Source organism: Thamnophis sirtalis, unplaced genomic scaffold (assembly GCF_051295495.1).
Source record: "Thamnophis sirtalis isolate CommonGarterSnake01/CBP01778 unplaced genomic scaffold, rThaSir2_p1.2 scaffold_4, whole genome shotgun sequence".
Taxonomy (NCBI): domain Eukaryota; kingdom Metazoa; phylum Chordata; class Lepidosauria; order Squamata; family Natricidae; genus Thamnophis; species Thamnophis sirtalis.
Genome location: NW_028261384.1, coordinates 32,094,871 through 32,118,686, shown reverse-complemented (window position 1 = coordinate 32,118,686; position 23,816 = coordinate 32,094,871). Strand labels below are relative to the sequence as shown.

At 40.4% G+C, this 23,816-nt stretch overlaps 1 protein-coding gene across 3 annotated transcripts in view; it reads left to right on the top strand.

The window, feature by feature from the left end:
- SLC25A13 (solute carrier family 25 member 13) overlaps positions 1 to 23,816 on the top strand; it is a 162,250-nt gene that overhangs the window by 132,546 nt on the left and 5,888 nt on the right. For all 3 annotated transcript variants that reach the window (XM_014051794.2, XM_014051795.2, XM_014051796.2), the window contains 2 exons: positions 4,217 to 4,357; positions 12,771 to 12,909. In XM_014051794.2, coding sequence (XP_013907269.2) covers positions 4,217 to 4,357; positions 12,771 to 12,909 — 280 coding nt within the window. The remainder of the gene's footprint in view (positions 1 to 4,216; positions 4,358 to 12,770; positions 12,910 to 23,816) is intronic.

The window sequence follows — 23,816 nt, the reverse complement described above, 5'->3', positions numbered from 1 at the left end:
AAAGTCTCTCTCACTCTGTAGTTATTTTGAGTTGTGGACACCTCTTGACCCAAGAAAATTAGCAAGTTTACTTTGTTGTATTATGACAATCAGCACAGCAGCACTGAACTAACACTTTCTATTGTGTCCCTAAATGATTGAATGCTGCTCTTTTAGACAAAGGATGAATATCCTGGGTTTTTCTCTTGTTGTTCTATCCTGGGGAGTGCAGAGGAAGAATGAAGAAGAAAGACAGACACATGTGTTCAAGGTTATACTGCCATCGAGAGGTGTCTAGTGATATTGTGATTTATTTGTGGGTTTTTTTAAAACTTAGTTTACTTAGAATTATCACTGAAAAAGTACAGAAACAATTTTGCATTTAAACTGTCTTAACCTATAATGGAGAAATGAATATTACTCTTGTTTTGTGTAGCCCTTAAATTCTGAAACACACTAAGTTTTTAAACTCATTTCACATTAAAAGCATAAAAAAAATCTATTTATTATTTATAAATGTAGAGCAATGTTGTAACATAACATTGTGGATGTTGCGCATAGATTATTGCACATTTGTGTGTGTGTGTAGATTATAGAAAGTTCAAAGTAAATTCTTTTAAAATAGCATAACAGTTTAAAGTTGTTGCACAATACATTACAGAGCTAATGTTTGGGGGAATGTTTATTTATAACATTTTTATCCTGCTTTTTCTCAAGTATTGTGTGGCATCTTAACCCTTAATAATTATTAATATTTATATAATTATTAATAACATGATTAAGCAATAATCTGTTATTGATTCAGGAGACTAATAAAGAGTTCCATAGGCATAAAGAGTTCTCATAGACAATTTTTTAATCAAAACTCAAAATATATTACTAAATATTGATTCTTAGAAAGGATATGTAATAATGTGAAATAAAATTAGGATTACAAAAAGAAATTGAAAATAAAATATTGTTTCATGTTTATTTCATGAATAATTGAACATTACATAACATTCCAAATTAATTTGGAATTGTTACTTTCCCTTTAACTTGAAACTTTTTCTACTTTTCAGATTTCCACTTCATCAAATTGATTGAGTGTGAATGTGTATATTTGTATACCAGAGAAATGCATATATGTAAGATTTATCTTCAGTTTTAAGAGGACAAAAATTATGCAGTTATTAGGGTTACTAAATTTACATGCTTTTCCTCCTGACTTCTTGTAAGAACATATATGGTCATTGCTTGAGACAGAATATTTATTTATATAATTCATTTGTTATTTTCATAATGCTCTACAAAAGACCCTTCTACTGTGTCTCCAGATGGGATATCAGTTTTGTACAGATATCTATGGAAGGACTTTCTCCATTATGGCATTGCAACTTTGGAAAGTCCTTGCTATGGAGCACCAAGCTGGAGGAAAGTTATATAACTACCCCTTTTCCCATTTTTGTTCTCCCTACACTTTCCTATCTTATCTAGACCTAAAGGCAATTTTTTAAATTATTTATTTAGTTTTTAAAGTATTTTGTGTGTGTGTGTGTGTGTCTCGGGGAAACCATTTTCCAGATTTTTATCTAGGGGGCTTTCTTGTTCTTGTTCAAAAATATGTGTGATTGCAAAGTGCATCATTTCTGTTGAGCACTCCCTTGCTGATTTTGTCACTTTTGTCAGCCTTCTGTTGAGATGCATTATGTAGCAGTCTTAAATTTAAGAACTTTCTGGTTGCTATAACATGCTTCATTAAATCAGGAATTCCATGTAGATAGTAAGTTTATGTTCAATGGCAGAATGGCATAAATTTATTTCTGAGTTAGAAAAAGGGAAAACTCCATCCCAGATCTACACAGATATTTGACAATTGCAGTGAGATTATTATATGCTCAAAAGTGTGAAGTTCTGATATCATCCGCAATAGAGCAAATGGTTGATGATGATAGAATTTAGAGGATGGTTATATTAACTTTTCTGATTAAAAAAAAAGACATCTACATTTAAAATGGCTGTAAACTCTATAGAATTTTTGTATGAAACAGAAAAAAAATACACATAGCTTGTACCTTAAATAATTAGAAAAAAGAGATAATAGGAAAAAAAGAATCCTTGTTTCCATAGTGTACGATATAACTTTATAAATTACATTTGTATTTGCAGCAAAGGAAATTAAATAGAAATCCTACTTCTTTTTATCTTTTCTTTCTGCACTTCTTTCTTTGTGTCTTTCCTTCTCTTTATTTTCTTTATTCTGTATTAGTTTTGCTTAATTTTATATTCTTTTAATATCTGTTGTATAGCTATCTATCTTGTTCTTCTGTTGCCAACATGGAAACCCCTAGCTAACCACCTGATTACTGTTGTTTAAGATATTAAAAGACACAAAACTGTTATTTAAAAAAGGAAGAATATTGTTAGTAGATGCATTCTTGTTTTAATTATTTCACTATAGGGACGATACAGTTGCAGCTCATTAAAATCAAATAGAAGGAAATGGCTAATCTCTTATCAATTGTGGAGAATGCTGGAAAAGAGTGGCTCAGAGTGGACTTTTAGTTACATATTTGGCTGAACATCAGAAACTAATGATTTGGCCTTTAATAACCCCAAGTATTTCTGTTGATTTCAAAGACTTTTAAGAATGGAGTATAATCTTTGCCATGTTAACGTAATCCATCTGTATCAGATTCCCTCCATCTGTCTGAAGAAAAAAATTTCTGAGACTATGTCAGCTATGGCAATATTCCCATCATGGTGCCTTCCAGATGTTTTGGACTTCAAATCCCATAACTCTCAATTAGTGGGTCCTTTAACCATTCTGACTGAACATTATGAGAGTCCAACACACCTGAAGGGTCATTTGAGATAAACTGCAGTAGTGATGACCTTATAAGTACAAAAAGATATATGGACTGATTTTAAACACTTTAGCTTTTTGTTAGAAACTCTGTTCTATTGCATACAATAATATTACATGGTAAATACAGTGAAAAAAGCTATCCTTCATGAAGTATCCTTCCTGAATTTGGATATTTCTTCACCAGTAGCCTTCCAGATCTACTCTAGGGGGTTGGTGACAAGGGCGTTCAGGGAGAGAAATAGAAGGAATGTTGCAGGGAGAAGAATAGAAGGAATGTTGCTACTGTGGTCTATGATGTCTTCTTAGTTTTTAATTAACTAATTAATTACTTCAATTAATCAGGTTTTTGCTCAGATTAGGCCAATCAGGTAACTGTTGTTTTCTCTTTCCTCTTACTAGACTAAAAATAATACATTAAATAGTATATAAGGAAAGGATATTCATTTCTTCCCATTTAGCATAAAATACAAAGTTATATTCTTGCTCTGTACAGTAAAATTGTCCTAGGTTCCCAAAGACTAGGGAGGATAAGGCTGAGGAAAGATGACCAAGAGAATAAGAATATAGATCTAGACTATTTACATGTTCTACTAGGACTACTTCTATGTATCTGTTTCCTCTCCCTCAAACCTTTCCAGTTGCTATGCATAGGAATAACATTATTAATGACATTTTTAGTCTTTCAAAATGTTCTTTTTAAGGATTATTAGCAATTGTTCAAAGTAGCCTTTTTAAGCAACCAACTCATTATCCAATGTTCAAATAGAACTATTAAGGAACTTTTAATTTATTGGGTTCAGTGATAGTACTCTGTTGGTTGGAGAAATGAAATAAAATAGTGCTGTCTTGTGCAGAGAGAAATGGTGCTCAAATCTACTAGAAGCAACTGCAAAATGCCATTTGAGATATACATTTTTTCAGTTCAATAGCTTTTGAAAAGCAGAGGAAATTAGTTGTTTAAATACATGTGTTCCACTGCACTTTTTGTATAGATGCCAAAATTGAGGAATTGCATGTATGTGTTTGTATTGGTGGGAGAATCCAGTAATTTGCCTTTTTTCCTCTAGTGCTGTAGACTTTTGCCAGTTATATTTTAGTTGTCATTGTAGATTTAAATATTTGTTGTTTGCTTTACCTTGTCTTTCAGTCTAGCATTTAAAAGCAGTATCTTGCAATCTATAAAAATAATTGATTTTAAAGAATGAATTCCCACGTTTAACTTTCAATTCAAAGTGCTTGGCACTATTGCTTTTGTTGATTTCAATGTAAAAAAACTCATGGCAGCACCAGTGAAACGAACACGATGTCCTGTTCCATTAGCATTTGGGGTAATTTATCTTCTCTTTGTGCTGAAGCAGTAACACGTTCACAGTATTGTTTCTTTTTTAGGCTGGAGGATCTCAAGTGATATTCACAAATCCACTAGAAATTGTTAAAATTCGCTTGCAAGTGGCTGGAGAGATCACAACTGGTCCACGTGTTAGTGCCCTCACTGTCTTGCGGGACCTGGGATTTTTTGGCCTTTATAAGGTAAATTCATTTTGACTGTACTTCTGAATTTAACAGCTTGCCTTTTGTAAAATAGTAACACTTATTAAAAAAATCTCTTGCTTTAAGATTAGAAGAGAATGTCTGTTGTCAATATTAAAAAACAAACTAAGATTGCCCTGTTTTCCTGAAAATAAGACCTCCCGGATAATAAGCCCCATCGGGCTTTTGAGCACATGGGCTAAAATAAGCCCTCCCCAAAAAATATTGCAACACAGCTGCAGCCATGAGGTGATTATGCCATCCACCTTCTGCACCTCAAAAATAACAAGAGCTCCCCGAAAATAAGGGCAAGCGCTTATTTCGGGGGTCAAAAGAAAATAAGACCCTGTCTTGTTTTCAAGGAAACCTAGTATGTCATGAGGCAATGCCAGCTAAGTGCAAGTAAATTGAAGCTTTTTTTTCTAGACTCAAAAAAATTTCAGGAATGGTGATTCTAGCCATTAAATATCTTTTACTAAAAAAGGCTATGATATATTTAAACAACATATTAAATTGCAAAAAAAAAATCAGATTGTCAGAAAAAGTATGCATTATCATCACCATGATTTTCCCATTTGAATATGTAGTTGGAACATTACAAAGGCAACTTCTCCTGTCTTTACACAAAGGGGAAAAACAGTTCAACCTATCAAAAACAGCTCCACAAAAAATAGATTAGGAACACAAGTTAAAATAGGAAAGAAAATGGTAAGTGAGCACCTGTCTACCCTAGATGAGTTCAAATCACCAGGACCAGATGGATTACCCCCAGGTTTTAAAGGAACTAGCAGACAAGAGAAGCAACTTAGAACTAAGGAGAAATTTCTTGACAGTTAGAACAATCAATCAGTGATACAACTTGTCTCCAGAAGTTGTGAATGCTCCAACACTGGAGGTTTTTAAGAAGAGATTGAATAGCCATTTGTCTGAAGTGGTGTAGAGTTTCCTGCCTAAGCAGGGGGTTGGACTAGAAGACCTCCAAGGTTTCTTACAACTCTGTTATTCTGTATTCTCCTGTAGATAAATAAGGTACAGGTAGCAATAGCACTTAGACTTATATACCACTTCACAGTGCTTTTCAGCCATCTCTTAAAAGATTTAGAGAGTCAGCATATTTCCCCCAATAATCTGGATCCTCATTTTATTGACCTCAGAAGGATCAAAGTCAACCTTCAGCCAGTCAGGATCGAACTGATGACACTCAACAGAATTAGCCTGCAATACTGCATTCTAACTACTGCACCATCATGTCTCAATTTACAACCAATTAATTTAGTGATCATTCAAAGTTCTGATGAACTTCCCCAGAAATACTTACAAGCTGATCTGGAAATTCTGATGCTCCCCTCCCTCCAATGGTCACATTTTGGACCTTTGGCAACAGTACGCATTTACTTCTGATTGCAATGTCCCATGATCAGGTCACCATGATTTACGAAAGTTTTTAGAAATGGCAAAAAATGCCCTCTGGCATTTGCCTAACAATTATGATGTTTGCTTTATCACCACATTTGCTTAACACCTACTGCAAAAAGGTCATAAAATCAGGCATGGACACATGGTGACCAACGTAAGGACCAATGGCAGTTATTTTATTTATTTATTCAATTTATTTGCTGCCATTTCATTTTGAAGTGATCTTGGATGGCTTACAACAGCAATTCCTAACTCAATTACAGTCATAAGTCGAAGACTACCTAAAATCCTGAGCATTATTTTACTGGTTTATGATCTAAGAGGAGATATTTGGTAGTCTGAGTATTCTTTAACACTTTTAGTACTAGAATATAAATTTATCTTCTCAAGTCCTGAGGCTCTGTTTTCCAACCTGATCACAAAAAATGTGCAATGCTTTAATGGTATTATCTTATAAGGTTTTAAACAGTTCTATCCTCTTGCTTTGTTGTAAGCAGTATTTTCTGAGGCCCATTTAACTTCTCTTTCCAGAGTGTCTGGCTCTAGTTCAGTCATCAAATCTTTATGTACAATTTAACATTGATTTGATTTTGCGCTTCTTTTGTGAGGTTCTTCTTTGTACTCTTTCAATCTCTTCTTGTATCTTCTTGTGTAGTAGATATTTATCTTTTATCTTGCTCAACTTTGTACAAAAGGTTTCCATAATTTTGAAGATTTTTTTTAAAATGTCTTTATAGTTTGTTTGATGATTACACTAAATTTCTGAATTATTTATAGAGATAATACCTTGCTTCTTGTTTAGCTCAAAGCTTAGTTGCAGATGGTCTTCTTAAAGTCCTTTGCTTTCAACCTTTCTTGATTTTCTTTTTTCAAAATATCAACCACACAACCATTTTACTTTCTTTGCAGATTGTTTTTGGTCTGCTTCATCTTTAGTCAGTGCCAGGATTTCTATTTTTGATTGCAGGGTATATAGTCAATTTTATTTTAGTATGCAGAATTATTATGGAGAATTTCTTTTAGGTTGCTGGGTAGTTTTCTAGGCAATGTTGTGTTAATTTGTTTCCTGCTTGTTTAGTATATTGAGGATAAATTTTGTTGCAAATGTTATTTGACTTCCAATGTTAGCATTCCAATTCACTTTATATTGTTAGTATGCTTTTTTTTTGATGCTGTATTGACAACCAGTTACTCATTATCATAAAATTGTCCTGCTTCTGCCTACATAGCACAAGTTGTTGGATCACTGCAATATTGTTGTCTTGCCTGGGACTTGAAACAAGATTATTCTATTAAATTTTCAGTTGTGTCCACTAGTGCTTCGCTTCTTTCACAATTTTGTTCTCTACAATAGTCTTTTCTGGAACTGCTTTGTTAGTTTCCTAGATGCTTTGTGACAGTTTTCCCCTGTGGAAATGGCAGCTGGAAGGCAAATTTTTACAAATGAAAAGGAAGTAGATGTGCTAAATATCTCAGTTCCCAAGGTGATTTAAACTTTAAAGGTGAATGTCTCAAGTCACTACTCGGGTTATGCCAAAGAGGGATCTATTCGATCTAATCCATTATACACTATATTGCCAAAAATATTCGCTCACAATTGAGTCTGATTATGTGGATTGGTGATGTATCTTGCATCCAATCCATCCTTGAAGCTACAGAATTGAAAACTGACCACATTTCTGTTATGAGAAAAACCCTAGAAACAATAATGCTGAGGTGAACATGTAAAAAAGAATGTGAAATAAAAAAAGTTAGTGAAATGAGATGGGGATCTTATAGCATCCTTGTCTTTAGATGAGTTAAAGTTAAAGGTTCCCCGGGAACATATGTGCTAGTTGTTTCCAACTCTTGGGGGTGGTGCTCATCTCTGTTTCAAAGCTAAAAAGCCAGTGCTCTCAGAATATGTCTCCATGGTCAAGTGGCTGGCATGACTGAATGCTAGAGGCTCATGGAACACTCTTACCTTCCCACCAAAGCTGGTTCCTATTTTTTCTATTTGCATTTTTACCTGCTTTCTAACTGCTAGGTTGGCAGAAGCTGGGACATGTAACAGGAGCTCACTCCATTACAATCCCTAGGTTGCTAGGGATTCAAACCACCGAACTGCCAACCTTTCTGATCAACAAGCTCAGCGTCTTAGCCACTGACCCAGCTTTTGCCTTTAGATGAGTTACTAGCTGCTATTTAGACCGTTGGCTTTTTTTGTAATGTATATACTATGTTGGAGAATGTATTATTACATAAAGTTAAAATGGTGTAAATTTTATTAAGTCAGAGTCTGGAGAGGATTGTCAATGGTACAATATAATGGCACAAATTGTGAACACATTCCATTAACTTTCTAGGTTTAATTAGTTGTAATTAATTACTAATTTAATAGTAGAAGCAGTAACTTACTAATTAAAAACTCAAGATTTCACTGTCTATGTCTGATGATGATAGTGACAGTAACCGCAAGTTTAATAATATAGAGACTAAGTATTTGTAGAAGTTCAAGAAATACATAGTTTCATTTTATATTTCATTCAACTTTAAAAGAATAGGTATGCAAATCATTCCAGTTTACAAACATGTATTTCATGAAAGGTCATAAATTTTGAAGATCACTATTTTTTTTTGTTTTATTCCTTTTCTGTTTCTAAACAGATATGGTATATTGCATTACTTTCCAATTACAAGCATTATTTTATTTCAATTTCAACAATCTTGGGAAAAAAATGTTACTGCTTACAACTGACTTGAAGAATTTGTTAAAAATCTTTTGAGAGTTAGATGTGAAATCAAAACAACTAATCTGATATGAACTGGGAAGATACTTCAAAATATAGTTAAATCAAGTATTTATACAAGATATGCAAGACATTGAATCTTTGTATTTTTTAAAAAGCTAAGATTGCCAAAGTCCAAAATTTCAAAACTGTTCATTTTTCAATTTCAGTTTACAAAAGCAAACATTTTATTTAGTCATTCATTGTAAACGTACTTGGCATTGGCAGCAAGAACAAATCACCAATTCTTGATTTGTCAGTTCCAACCTTTAAACCTTTAACTCGAGCATTTAATGCAAGATAAGGTGACTTGAAGAGAGTGTAAAAAGAGGTTGTCTCACGGCTGAATTGGAAGGGTTAAGTTGCTGGTGAAACCCAAGAAGAATGCTAACGGATCAAGAAATGACATGCTGCCTATTGTTTATTGCTATAGGATCAAAATAACAATTATACATGCCAAATAAATTCTAAACCTGTAAGGTAGGAAAAGAGGGGATGGCGGTAAGTACAGGTGCCAGAAGCATTAAATAACTCTCTCAGACAAGGTGTACCTCTGTTGCCTTGAATTCTGCGAGGTCCCACCAGTCTGGCATTTTTCCCCCTCCACCAGACAATGTGCATTCACTGCAGGAGACTAAGTTAAGCCTTCGTCTCCCAGACCTTCTGGCTCCTTGTGCAGAGCCCTGACACAGAGGTGCCTTTGTGAATGTAATTACCCTCCTGTTGTAGTAGAAATAATTTATTTAAATCCTTATTTATTTATTTGCAGGTAAGGCTGAAATAAACAGAAATTAGCAAGCTAAAGAATCTGTCCCAGCTGAACTTCTGATAGTCCAGGGTGGTTCCCCACCCCCTGTTAGTTATGCATCAAGATACAATCCAAAAGTAAAAAGCTTCTGAGGAGTTCTTAGAGAGATGTGAGGGAAAGTGAGGAGCCAATGATCAGGCAGGAAGAAGAGGCAAGCCTTGAGGGAAATATGTCATGCCTTACAGATCTGTGCCCAAGTTGCTAAACTATCCTCAAGTAGATAATCCTGACTTTTTATCAAGAACGATTGAAGCCACTTGTTGGTAGCTTGCATTCAAATGAGTATTAGTAAAGGCTATCATCTGAAAAGGCCTTAGTTCAGGATCACATTTTTAACAGTTTAAATTGAAATCATGATTCAGCTTCATATGATGCATTTGTTAAGCTGATTGATTGATTAGAAATTTGATGTACTTGGTCCATTCTTTTGTAGGATTGAGGCCTACAATGTTCAGCCTCCTAAATCTGGATCAAACCTAGCGTAATGAATGCATGTGTATACTTTAACTTCTCGGAATCCCTAGAGAGGACAGAATATAATTGTAATAAAAAGATGACCAACTTAAAATGTTTAAAAAATTTTATGTTTACAGTAATCATCTTTCGAAGATGGAAAGTACATAATTTATAAAAAATCCCTGGTTACATGCTTTCAGACATACGAAATAAAATATCTATCAGATCTAAATGGTTTATGTGTAAACAAAGAAAGATCAAATGATCCACTATATTAACCACAAACTTTGGCTCTATGCCAGTCTCTCTAACCATCTCAAGTTTCCTCTCACCCTTCTGTTTTAAACTCTGGGAAAGTATGTATGAAGGCAGGCCTCATTTATCTTCAGGTTAATCAACTGCAACCAGCTAATGACAATTAAGGAAGGCTATGGGAAAGCAATCTGAAATATCATAGGTAAAATAATTTTTTAAAACATAAAAAATGAACATCTTTTTCCTTCTGATGCAATAATGCTCTGAAAGTTCAAGAAAGGATTGAGGAGACCCTCCCTCCCCCACCAGTCATTTTATTTCACCAACTTGCATAGAACACCAGTAAGTACACAGGCTTTGTGAATTTTGATGTGGAACATATGGAAATAAATATAGTATGAGTCTATAGAATAGCTGCTCATATGCCTCTTGTTGTAAAAACGAGTAGATCTAACAACAAACTTCATCAACTATTACTGAAAATCCTTCAGATTTATTGCAGGGGGGTATAAAGGGTTAATACATAAATAAATATTAATCCATGCAGCACATAAAGGAAAGTACTGTTATAAAGGTATTTGAAGTTATCTTTAAAATCCAATAAGCATCTTGTCTCCTATTAAAAAACAAGAGATTTCTTAAACTGATAATGGCAGCCCAGAGAATTAAAATGAAAACCCAAAGGTAATGCAGAGTTCGACTAACTATATTTTTCATTTTAAATGAAAGTACTTAAACTCAACTTCCAAGAGCATGAAGTGATGATCTGGACGGAAGCAAAATAAATATTGAAAAGAAGTTTTGTCATGACCTGTTCAATCTGATGAATTCTTGCCAAATAATTTCAGAATTGCATTTTCTGCTGAAAAGATACAACTTAACAATTTAACAGGCTACTATGAAGTGTCATGGCAAATTCTTAGAATTTATCCTTTGCTAAATGTGAACTCATTTTCCACATGTAAATTCTTTCTACTCAAACTAGTGGTGTCCACAAAAATGGAGAAGTATCAGTAGGCTTATACAAGCTCCCAGGTTAATTTGCAGATCCTGGTCACCTCACAATTAAATTATTTCAATGCACTCTACACAAGGTTCCTCTTGAAAATTGTCCAGAAGGTGGTAGATGAGCAGTAAAGGATGTTTCTCAGTGTGCCTATTTATCACTGCTGCTATGGTGAGCTGCATTCATCTAGTCAACGTCTGAGTGAAATTCAAGGGTCTGGTCAGTGCTTATAAAGCTTTTCATGACATAGAGCCTAGATACCTAAGGGATCATCTATTTCCAGTCACTTCTGCCTGCCCAACACATTTTTACAGATTAGATGCTTTCCGGGCACGACGGTATGTATTAAATGTCATCTTTGGGGATTAGGGAAATTTGCCTTTTTTCCCTCTATGGACCTGCCCTCCAGAACAGCGCTCTCTACCGATATAGATGGCACTCTGCCTCTCACCTGTTTTATTCTTGGAGTTAATTCCCCCCAAAATAAGACAGGGTCTTACTTCTTTTGAATCCCGAAATAAGAGCTTGGCCTTATTTTTAGGGAGGTCTTATTATTTTTGAGGTGCAGGAGGCTGCGAGTATGGTCACCTCGTGGCTGCTGCTGTGTTGCAATATTTTTGGGGAGGGCTTCTTGTAGTGCTTGTGCTCAAAAGCCCGATTGGGCTTATTATCCGGGAAACTCTTATTTGGGGAGGAAACAGGGTATATTGTGTGACCCCTATTGTTTTTTTTATTTTAATTATGAATATTTTATTATAGACTGTTTTAACAGTTTTAACTAGGTTTTTTATATTTTTAAGTTGCTCTGAATCTATCAGGATGGGCTTGCAACATAACATCACTATCATGATGAGGATTAGATGATGTAATTTCCATAATCTTTGGGAAGGAAATTAATTCTTGTCACCATATATGGATTCTTCAGGGCAGTGAAAATTTTAAGTGTCATGAAATATTATTTGATTGGATAACTGGTGCAAATCCTACAAAAGAAATACTTTAAAGGTTGGAATCCTGAATGGAACTACTTTATGCTGCAGCATTTTTCTTCAGATTTGTCTTGTTTGTCTTGACAGATAGGCTGAGTTACAGAATCTAATGAATTCCTGAAATATTTCTCAGTAGCTAAAGCAAATGATTCTGTTGAATTCTTACTTCTCTGAAATGATTCACCTTAACCGGGCCAATTAAGATTAGTTATTAAAAATGTACTGGGCGAGTCCAGAGAATGAAGAACTCATTATGTCATAAAATAGTGGTCGTTGAGGAAGCAGAGCGGTCATTCTTGTAAAAAAATGACACAACAACCCTTGATATCAATCTAAATCAGGAAGTTTGTAATGGTCTTCCTGAGAGATAATTAATAATGTCAGTTCAGATGTATGTATTCTTTAAACTAAAGATAACCCAATGGCATTTATTTCTGAATGTCAGAATGACTGTAGGATAAAATATATCTTGGTTACTCTTATACTTGACTTTTCACAGTATAGGGACAAAAGAAATGTGATTTTGCTATTCTTGCTGAATCCTTCAGTGGCTTTCTCACATCTTCAATCTTTGAATTGTGTAATCTGTTATCCGAGTCCCTTCTTAATGGCTCCCCCATACATTTACAAGATTTCCACCTTCATCCTCTCATATATTTTTATCTGTTCATATTACATATTTTTTTAAAATCTTCTATATTTGTTCATTTCCTAGGGAGCCAAAGCCTGTTTCCTTCGCGACATTCCCTTTTCTGCCATTTATTTCCCTTGTTATGCTCACACAAAGGCTGCTTTTGCAAATGAAGATGGACAAGTGGCCCCTGGTTATTTGCTTCTGGCAGGAGCAATAGCTGGTAAGTGTTTTTATTGCATTAAAAAGATGGTCCTTTTTAAAACACATTCCAAATTGCATCTCTGCAGTTCTGAAAAAGGTGTTAAGTTGGGAGTAGAGAGATCTGGATTAAAGCCATCCTTATGCAAACATATTGAGTGACACTGAGCCAGTGATTCTACTATAACTCTTTAACTATTGGGCAGGATTGCCAGAAAATATTGGAAGGAGTGCTGTATATTTCTTCTTGAACTGCTAAAAAGGCCACATAATTTTACAGACAAAGCATATGAATGCATTATAATAATACAATTCATTAATATCATGTTTATGTACAGAGATTGTCCCTCTGCTTACATTAGAAAATATAACCTTGATTAAGGTTTCTGAAGTTATATTACATGCATTTATTCTCTGCATATTAATAATAATGCTATAAAAAGTAGCTAGTATTAGACTAAATAGAATTAGACATAAAATTAATTAAATGTTTTTGGATAAAACTGAAGTAAGGGAATGTGGAAAGGAGAGTTTTATAGATGTGCTTTGGAATAATAGTGATATGTTGAAGGGCAGAGTTGACAGAAATATTCTTTAGTATCCAATGAAAAATAATGAAAAGTGTTAACAAATATATAGTAAGATTGCATGTAAGATTGCCGTATAAATAAAGTAACTGGGGAAATATTGAGATATGGATGTGATTTGCTTATGGAGTGTCTGTGAGATGCTTAACATGTATGCAAATATTGAATCTGTACCTGATAATTGAAAAATACTATTTCTGTTCCCTTATGCAAAAGGTAAAGATAGTAAGAATCAAATTCAGACTTTACTAGTGTAGTAAAATACTTCTATTTCTTAATGCAAATGATGTATTATTAGTTGAAAACCTGAAAAATTTGCAGCCGCTATTAAATAGATTGTATGATGCAATGAGGTATCTTGGTGGCATATTTACTAAGATAAAAGCCAACTAGACTACAGATATGGTGGAAGCAATGATGGTTTGGAAGGCTAGTAAGATAGAGAGATGTGTAAGGCCACACTTGCAATACTGCATTCAGTTCTGGTCGCCACGATGTAGAAAAGATGTGGAGACTCTGGAAAGAGTGCAGAGAAGAGCAACAAAGATGATTAGGGGACTGGAGACTAAAACATATGAAGAATGATTGCAGGAACTGGGTATGTCTAGTTTAATCTTGACCCCTTCCAGTCTGGCTTCAGGCCTGGTTACAGCACAGAAACCGCTTTGGTCGCATTGACCGATGACCTCTGGAGAGCTAGGGATAGAGGCTATGCCTCTATCCTAGTTCTCCTTGACCTCTCGGCGGCTTTCGATACCATCGACCATGGTATCCTTCTGCGACGACTGCGGGAGGTGGGGGTGGGAGGCACTGTTTTGCAGTGGTTCTCCTCCTACCTCTCAGACAGGTCGCAGTCGGTGTTAGTTGGAGGGCAGAGATCGACCCCTAGGCCCCTAACACATGGGGTGCCGCAGGGCTCGGTCCTGTCCCCCCTGCTTTTTAACATCTACATGAAACCGCTGGGCAAGATCATTTGGCGGCACGGGATAAAATACCACCAGTATGCGGATGATACCCAGTTGTATCTGTCCGCCCCGTGCCAACTCAATGAAGCGGTGGACATGATGAACCAGGGACTTGAAGCTGTTAGGGACTGGATGAGAGCTAACAAACTTGTGCTCAACCCAGATAAGACCGAGTGGCTGTTGTGTTTCCCTCCCTCCAGTTCGGCAAATATTCCATCTCTCAGGCTGGGGGGTCAAACACTACACCCCTCAGATAGGGTCCGCAACTTGGGAGTCCTCCTGGATCCACAGCTGACTTTCGAACACCATTTGTCAGCTGTGACCAGGGGGGCATTTGCCCAGGTTCACTCGTGCCCTTGTGACCTCTAAGCTGGAGTACTGCAATGTGCTCTACATGGGGCTGCCCTTGAAGAGTATTCAGTGACTTCAGCTAGTCCAGAATGCGGCCGCGCGAGCGATTGTGGGTGCACCTCGGTTCACCCACATAACACCTATCCTCCGCGAGCTGCACTGGCTGCCTGTCGATCTCCAGATACGCTTCAAGGTGCTACTTGCCACCCATAAAGCCCTCCATGGTAGTGGATGTGGGTACTTGAGAGACCGCCTACTGCCGATTACCTCCACGCGACCCATAGATTTCACCGATTAGGCCTCCTCCGAGTTCCATCTGCTGGCCAGTGCCGACTGGCGACCACGCGGAGGAGAGCCTTCTCGGTAGCAGCTCCGACCCTCTGGAACGATCTCCCCATGGAGATTCGTACCCTCACCACCCTCCAGACCTTCCGCATAGCACTTAAAACCTGGCTATCCCGTCAGGCCTGGGACTAAGATTGTAACCCGCCTGAATGGTATGAATGTTGTGTTCTTAAAATTGTATTGTTCTATATGTCTAAAGTTTGTTTCTCCCCCTTCCCCTTTTTAAGTTGTAAGCCGCCCTGAGTCCCCCAGGGAAAAGGGTAGCATATAAATTTAATAAAATACAAATACAAATGCAAATTAATGAAAAGAAGGACTAGGGGAGACATGGTAGCAGTGTTTCAATATCTCAGGGGTTGCAACAAAGAAGAGAGAGTCAAACTATTCTCCAAGGCAGCTGAGGGTAGAACAAGAAGCAATGGGTGGAAACTAATCAAGGAGAGAAGCAACTTAGAACTGAGGAGAAATTTCCTGACAGTTAGAGCAATTAATCAATGGAACAGCTTGCCTCCAGAGGTTGTGAATGCCCCAACACTGGAAGTCTTTAAGAAAATGTTGGATAGCCATTTGTCTGGAATGGATGGTATAGGATTTCCTGCCTAGGCAGGGGGTTGGACTAGAAGACCTCCAAGGTCCCTTCCAACTCTACTATTGTATTATTGTGTAGTAAATGCTATTGGTGAAAAGTGAGTCTACTTATTTCCCCTTCTATTTTTCACAACTTTAATTTCTTCAGTGTGCTGTGATTTTGCACTTTTGCATAAAGAGCTTACCCCAAAAGGTGATGTCTGTCTGTCTGTCTATCTATCTATCTTCTTATATATCCGTTAATTCTAACTGGTATAATAAGGTACAACCTTGGATGAAATTTAATATGAACTATAGTCTTTTGGGCAACATGATGATGTATCAACTGATGAATAAACTTGAGATTTTAGAAGATTTATTTTGATTTAGGAAAAAGAGGACTAGTAAGTGGCAATGCTGAAAAGATAAAACTTCCTTGAATCAAGCTCCACCTCTGATGACTGTGTGGAGACAGCTATGTAATTTTCTTGACAGGTATAAGTGGTTTGTCATTGCCTTTTCTAGGGTAGTTTATTTGTATTTTCCAGTCTAGCATACAGGATATTTGCAATATCCTGATGGTTCTCCGATCAATTGTGAATTAGGTGGGATCCTTCTTAGCTTTTGGTGATTAACCAACACCAGCTATCAACTACTGCTGTGCAATGTAATATGGTCATTTCAGGAATGACCTACCCTAGCTGTTGTGCTGTGCTTGTTGACTTATATTAAAATAACCAAAATATCTTGTAAAGATATTTGTAAATATATGCTCCAAGGCATGTCACAACTTTTGAGCTCTCCTAATGTTTGGAAATTGAAAGTTGAAAAATTTGTTCTGTTGCATTTTCTTTCACTATAATCATCTGCATGCCATTGTCATCAATCCTGAGAGGTAAAAGGCTATCAGCAAAAAGGGGCACGTGTGTTTGTTTGTGTGTGTGTGTGTGTGTGTGTGTGTGTATGTGTATGTGTGTGTGTATATATATATATATGTGTGTGTGTATATGTCTGTGTGTGTGTGTATATATATACACACACACAGAGTTATATACAGTTATATATATAACATACAGTTATATATATACAGTTACACACACACACACACACACACAAACACATATATATAACTGAATTTATGTTCAGAATCCACTAGGCTTTGGTGCATATACAGATTAATGTTCTGAATGCTCAAATAAGATAAATGGTGAAATGATACAGGTAATGATTAGGAGATGGGAAACTGACTGAAAAAGACATTTCACCTGTAATATCTTAGCAAATTTTAAAATATTAATTCATGATAGGATCTAAATATGTCTCAAGGATGTACACTGACAGTGAAAGGGATACTCAATGACATTGATTTTAACTACTTTCTGTTGTATGGGAAGGAAGAGAAAAGTTATGTATAAAATAAAATAAAAGTTATGATTGTTATCATGTATAAGTAACAGTGGGTGAGCTACTTTAAACAGTATATTTGAAATGCTGCATTCTCCAGTGCACTGCTCGGAGAGTCCAAGCGTGGGTTAACACAGCCTATCTGCCCTTGGACTGAGTGATGTTTTTCTCTTGACCACGCCTCCCTTTGCCTCACCATGCTCAGTTTAAAAACTCAGTCCGCCCGTTTGAACTGTTTTTGGGAGTGCTTCAGTTCAAGGACAGATAGGCTGGGGTTTTCCCAAATTTTTGGACCACCTTGATTCATCATTATATTCAGTGATTTGTGCAGGGCTGACAGGTCACCCAGGCCAGCCCTGTCACCGCTGGTCGCAAGCGGCTGCTGGTGAGCTGCGGGGGTGGTGGGGGGCCCACCATGGCATTGGTTCCAGGCTCCCATCCCCAACCGCCATTCAGTGGGAGCTTAGCGGGCGTTTTTACCGCTAGCTGGGGCGGTTTCCAGTCTTGGAAAGCGGCGACCGTTAGCCACTTCGCGTGCTTTTCCCTGAGGCAGCTTGAATTTGGCGGGAGGAAGCTGCGCGCGCACCGGCCGCCATTTTATTTTTCCGGAGCGAGGTCGGCGAGAGAAGAAGGCTCTCAGAACTTCGGGAGAGTGAAGATTATTCAGCAGCCCAGGGAGAGAATCATCTTCCCCTCTCAGCAGCAGCAGAATGCCGTGGGGAGGCGCGGGATAGTCTGGAGCGCCGGCTGGCCTTTCCCTCCGAAGCTAAGTCTCGAGGCTCCGAGGACAGTGGGAGGAAGGACCCCGTCCAGCAGGCGGCCCTTCCCTCCTGAAGAGTCTGCAAAGGCGTCTTTGAGCCAGCTGGCCAATGCATGTGCCCATTCCAGCAGCAGCTAGCTTCCAGGCCCCGTGGGATGCTCTGAGCATGGCTGAGGAATGCAGGGAGGCCTTGGAAGAGCAAGCAGGGCCCTCCAGCAAGTGTAGCAAGCTGGATCCCATAGCTAAGAAAGGCAAAGGGCACAAGGGTCCTAGTGGCAGATCTTCCCCAGGGACTGCAGGGGCCACAGTAGAAACCAGGGAGGTGCAGCAGGGATCTTTCCCCCTCTGTTCGGGAGGCCCAATCTCCAGGAGGCAGCGAATTCCTTTCTGGGGAGGAGTATGGATCCAGGGATCCCTCAGCGGAGGCTTCCTGGGGTTACCCTGATTCCCCGAGTTCTTCCATCAGGGAGGAACAAGACTCCCTTCAGGACACCCTGTGTGAGATTCTAGCTCAGGCAGAGCTGGCCACCCCAGGTCTAGCAAACGTTGCCCAAGAAAGGGCAAAACTCGAGCCCTTTCGGCTTAAATGAGGATTAGGTTAGGTTATAGATTATAGGTTTATTTCATTTATATGCCGCCCTATTCCCGGAGGGACTCAGGGCGGCTAACAAACCCAGGGGAGGGGGGTAATACAGACAAGGCAAAAACAACAAACAGGATACAGAGAAAATTTAAAAACAATCAACAGTCACACAATTCGAGCGGGGAAGGGAACTCATCAATCCCAGGCCTGCCAGAACAGCCAGGTTTTAACGGCTTTACGGAAAGCCTGAAGGGAGGTGAGGGTCCGGATCTCCGCGGGGAGTTCGTTCCAAAGGGCCGGAGCAGCCACAGAGAAGGCCCTCCTCTGGGTGGTCGCCAATCGGCATTGGACGGTAGATGGAATCCGGAGGAGGCCTAATCTGTGGGATCTGATGGGTCTTTGGGAGGTAATTGGCAGCAGGCGGTCTCTCAAGTACCCAGGTCCAATACCATGGAGGGCTTTATAAGTGACGACTAGCACCTTGAAGCGTGCCAATAGGCAGCCAGTGCAGCTCGTGGAGGATAGGTGTAACGTGGGTGTACCGAGGTGCACCCACAATCGCTCGCGCGGCTGCATTCTGGACAAGCTGAAGTCTCCGAATGCTCTTCAGGAGCTGCCCCATGTAGAGCGCATTGCAGTAGTCCAGTCTTGAGGTCACAAGGGAGTGAGTGACTGTTGCGAGAGCCTCCCGATTCAGGTAGGGACGCAATTGGTGCACCAGGCGAACCTGGGCAAATGCCCCTCTGGTCACAGCCAACAGATGATGTTCTAAAGTCAGCTGTGGATCCAGGAGGACTCCCAAATTGCGAACCCTGTCTGAGGGGCATAGAATTTCACCCACCAGCTGAGAGATGGAATACCTAGCCAATTATTGGGAGGGAAACACACAAGCCACTCGGTCTTGTCAGGATTGAGTGCAAGCTTGTTTACCTCCATCCAGACCCTAACAGCTTCCAGGCACTGACACATCACGTCAACCGCTTCAGAGTTGGCACGGGGCGGACAGATACAACTGTGTATCATCCGCATACTGGTGATATTTTATCCCGTGCCGCCGAATGATCTCACCCAACAGCTTCATGTAGATATTAAACAGGAGGGGGGACAGGACCTAACCCTGCAGCACCCCATATTTCAGGGGCCTATGGGTCGACCTCTGCCCTCCAACCAACACCGACTAGGAGGAGAACCACCGAAGAACGGTGCCTCCCACCCCCACCTCTCGTAACCGCCACAGAAGAATACCATGGTCGATGGTATCGAAGGCCGCTGAGAGGTCAAGAAGCACTAGGATGGAGGCATGACCCCCATCCCTGGCTCTCCAGAGATCATCGGTCAGTGTGACCAAAGCAGTTTCCGTGCTGTAGCTAGGCCTGAATCCAGACTGAAAGGGATCTAGATAATCGGTTTCATCCAAGGACCGCCAGAGCTGAGAGGCCACCACTTTCTCAACAGCCTTCCCAACAAAGGGGAGGTTGGAGACTGGACGATAGTTATTTAAAATGGCTGGATCTAGAGAAGGCTTCTTCAGGAGTGGTCTCACCACCGCTATCTTTAATAGAGGGGGAAAGAAGCCCTCCCGAAGGGAGGCGTTAACTATCGCCTGGATCCAGTCCTGTGTCACCTCCCTGCTGTTCACGACCAGCCAGGAGGGGCACGGGTCCAGTGCACACGTGGAGGCACTCACCGCTCCCATGGCCTTGTCCACTTCCTCAGGAGTAACAAGTTGAAAATCAATCCAAAGATGTCGCTCGACCCCACCCACCCCCCGTACGTCGGCTGGCTCTGCGCAATTGGTCTGTCCGAAGCCGAGCAACTTTATCCGCGAGAAATTGGATGAATTCCTCAGCTCTACCTCGTAAAGGGAGGTGATCACTTTGGCCATTTCCCAAGGGATCGCGGAGGGGATCAAGCACAGAGGTTCCTGTAAAACTAAGGCCCCCAAAAAGAAACAACAGGCCAAGACCTTCACTTCTAAGGAGACGGCCTCTACATCTGCTTTATCTTCTTCCTCTACCTCTGATTCTTCCAGTTCTGAGCAGGAAGGGGCTGAGGGATTCGTGCTGTCTGAAGACAAAGACCTCCCCCCTGACAAGCCAGCCTTCACTGGCCTTTTCAAGCCGTCATTATTTAAATCGGTCCTGCACAAGGCTGGCTACGGAACTAGGCCCTACTATACAGACTTCTACATCCAAAGATGACAAACATGGCCTATTTAAAGAAACGGTTTCTGCCCAAGATGCAAAGTGAAGCACTGCAGGCTTTCCAGGTCGGTACCAATCGTCCAGCTGTCTCAGCTCTTGGGGATCATGTTATCCTGCTTAAAAGTGGTCCCCTGGGCTCGGCTTCACGCCAGGGAGCTGCAGTAATTTCTCCTGCCGATGCAGAGGGCGAAGATCAGTAATTCCCACAGGCGCGTTCGACTTCCGCGGAGGGTGATCCGGTCTCTGGCTTGGTGCAGGTCCAAAGCAATCAAGAAAGGCTGCCTATTCAAGGAACCAGAAAGCGTCGTTGTCACCACAGACGCCTGCCTTCAGGGGTGGGGCGCCCATTGTCAGGGTCACCTGGCATCCACTGGCAGGAACTGAGAGCAGCCCGACTCGCTCTACGATGATTTGCCAGACTCATAAAAGGGTCTCAAGTACTGTTAATGACAGACAATGTGGTGACAAAAGCCCATATAAACAGGCAGGGGGACACTCACTCAAAGGCTCTCATGCTCGAGGCAGAGGCTCTGGGCAGGTGGGCAGAGCGTATCTGGCTTTTATCAGTGCAGATCATATCTCCGGCACCAACAACTGGGAGGCAGACTGGCTGAGCTGCCAACGCATAGACCACTCGGAGTGGCGCCTGCACCCGGACCTGTTCCAGCAGATTGTGAGGAGATTCGGCAAACCGCAAGTAGACCTGTTTGCTACACATTCCAACACACATCTCCCACGTTTCTTCAGCTGCTGGCAGAGGGAACGAAAACACTGAGGTCCGAGTGGCCCCAGGGACTATTATATGCATTCCCTCCCCTGCCTCTTATCCCTCAGGTGGTGCCCAAACTCCTGACCGAACGAGCAGACCTTCTCCTGGTGGCTCCCTTCTGGCCCAGGAGGCCCTGGTACGCAGACCTTGTCAGTCTCTCCGTTCAGAGACCGTGGCGAATTCCTCAGGACCAAGTTTCCCTCAGCCAAGGGGCCATCAGTCATCCATCTGGCACTTGAGGGGGAACTCCTGAGGAAACAGAACATCTCTGACAAGGTCATACGAACGATACAGGCGTCCAGGAGGCCATCTACTACCAGAATCTATGATGCTACCTGGGCTGCCTTCTCAGCGTGGTGCAAGGCTAGAGGTATTGTGGACTTTTCTGCTTCGATACCTCAGACCCTGGACTTTCTGCAAGAGGGTCTAGATAAGGGTCTGGCAACCAGTACACCTAGACGTCAGGTTGCAGCACTGTCTACCATCCTCGACGGGGGATCTTCTCGTTCTCTGAGTCAACACCCTCAGATTAGGAGTTTCCTCAAGGGCGCAGCAAATATCAGTCCACCAACAGTTCACCGGTACCTGTCCTGGGACCTGCCATTTGTGTTGAAGGCTCTGACAAAACCTCCTTTTGGGCCTCTGCGCAAGGCCAGTCTACGCCACCTAACCATCAAGACTGCCTTTTTGGTGGCTATCACGTCTGCATGCAGAGTATCCGAGCTGGCAGCTCTTTCTGTCAGGGAGGATTTGTGCGTGGTTCACCCCGACAGGGTCATTCTGAGACACTATCCTTCCTTTACCCCGAAAATTAACTCTGTTTCACAGGACTCAAGAGATTATATTACCTAACTTTTGTCCTGATCCTTCTCACCCTAGAGAGCGTGAATGACATAAGTTGGATGTAAGGCGTGCCGTGCGTACTTATGTCAAGAGGACCAAGGAATTCCGCCATTCGGAGGCATTTTTCATCTCCTTCCTTCCTGCGTCCCTGGGCCGCAAGGTCTCATCGCACACAGTGGGTCGTTGGCTGCGCGCTTGCATCAAACTGGCATATGAGCACCAGGGCAAGACGGCCCAGTGCCAGGTCACTGCACACTCTACTAGAAGCGCTGTGGCATCAGCAGCCTGGGTAATCCAGGTATCTATTCTAGACATTTGCAGGGCGGCCACGTGGGCTTCCCCCACAGCCTTCAATAAAAACTATAAAATTGACACCTTTGCCTCAGCCGAAGCTTCCTTTGGGAGAAGGGTTTTACAAAGCGTAGCTGAAATTCCGGAGGCTCCGGTCCTTCCCCACCCAGGGACTCAATAGCTTGGGCATGTCCCACACTTGGACTCTCCAAGCAGTGCACTAGAGAAAGACCATTGGCTTACCTGAACGGTCGTTCTCAGGACACTGCGAGGAGAGTCCAATCCTGCCCGGGGTGTTTTTCTTACATGATGTGACGATTACTTACAGGACTCTCTTCCTTCGTTTTTAAACTGAGCATGGTGAGGCAAAGGGAGGCGTGGTCAAGAGAAAAACATCACTCAGTCCAAGGGCAGATAGGCTGTGTTAACCCACGCTTGGACTCTCCTCGCAGTGCCTCGAGAACGACCGTTCAGGTAAGCCAACGGTCTTTCCAATGGGTTCAGAAAGGAAAAAAACTCCTGTTATTATGATAAATAATAGAAATGTAATGACTATGGAGAAACCATGCCTTTTTTGCATGGACTGAAAGGAAAACAGTAAATACTTCTTCACTGTCCTGCTGTGATTCTGCTAAGGAAAATCATAGAGTCATCAGAAATCAGTTGTTTTTTTGGCATCGTGTTGCCCACTGTCCTCAAAAACATGTTTTCCTGAACTTTTTGCATTCTGTCTTCTAAATGGAAAAAAAAAAATCAATAGAAGCATTTTTGTTTTCTCATCTCTGAAATGGCAGGTATTAACTCCTGTATATTTCAACTTTGAGCTCTAACAAAATATACTGAATAGTTGGAATACTACATTGTCTCTGTTATTTTTTAATTGGCAAGTTTTTATACACAGAATCTCGAGAGGTATTTGTCAATCTTGGCAACTTGAAGATGTGTAGAGTACAAATCCTAGAATTCCCCAGCCAGCTTCAATTCTGGGAGTTGAAATCCATGCATTTTGAAGTTATCAAGGCTGCGAAACACTGCTCTAGAATCTGTTATATCAATTATTCCATGCAGCCAAATTGGCTTTTCGACTGATTCCTAGATTATCTGTTATTGGCTCTAGCAGTTAAAGTGATACAAGATACCACTACAATTCTTGACTCATGCTGTTTCTTAAAAGGAGGATCATAGAGCTTACTTTTACCCAAGATTTGGCAGTGAATTCATCATCAGGGATTGGAATTGCAAGACACTAACAAGGACTTA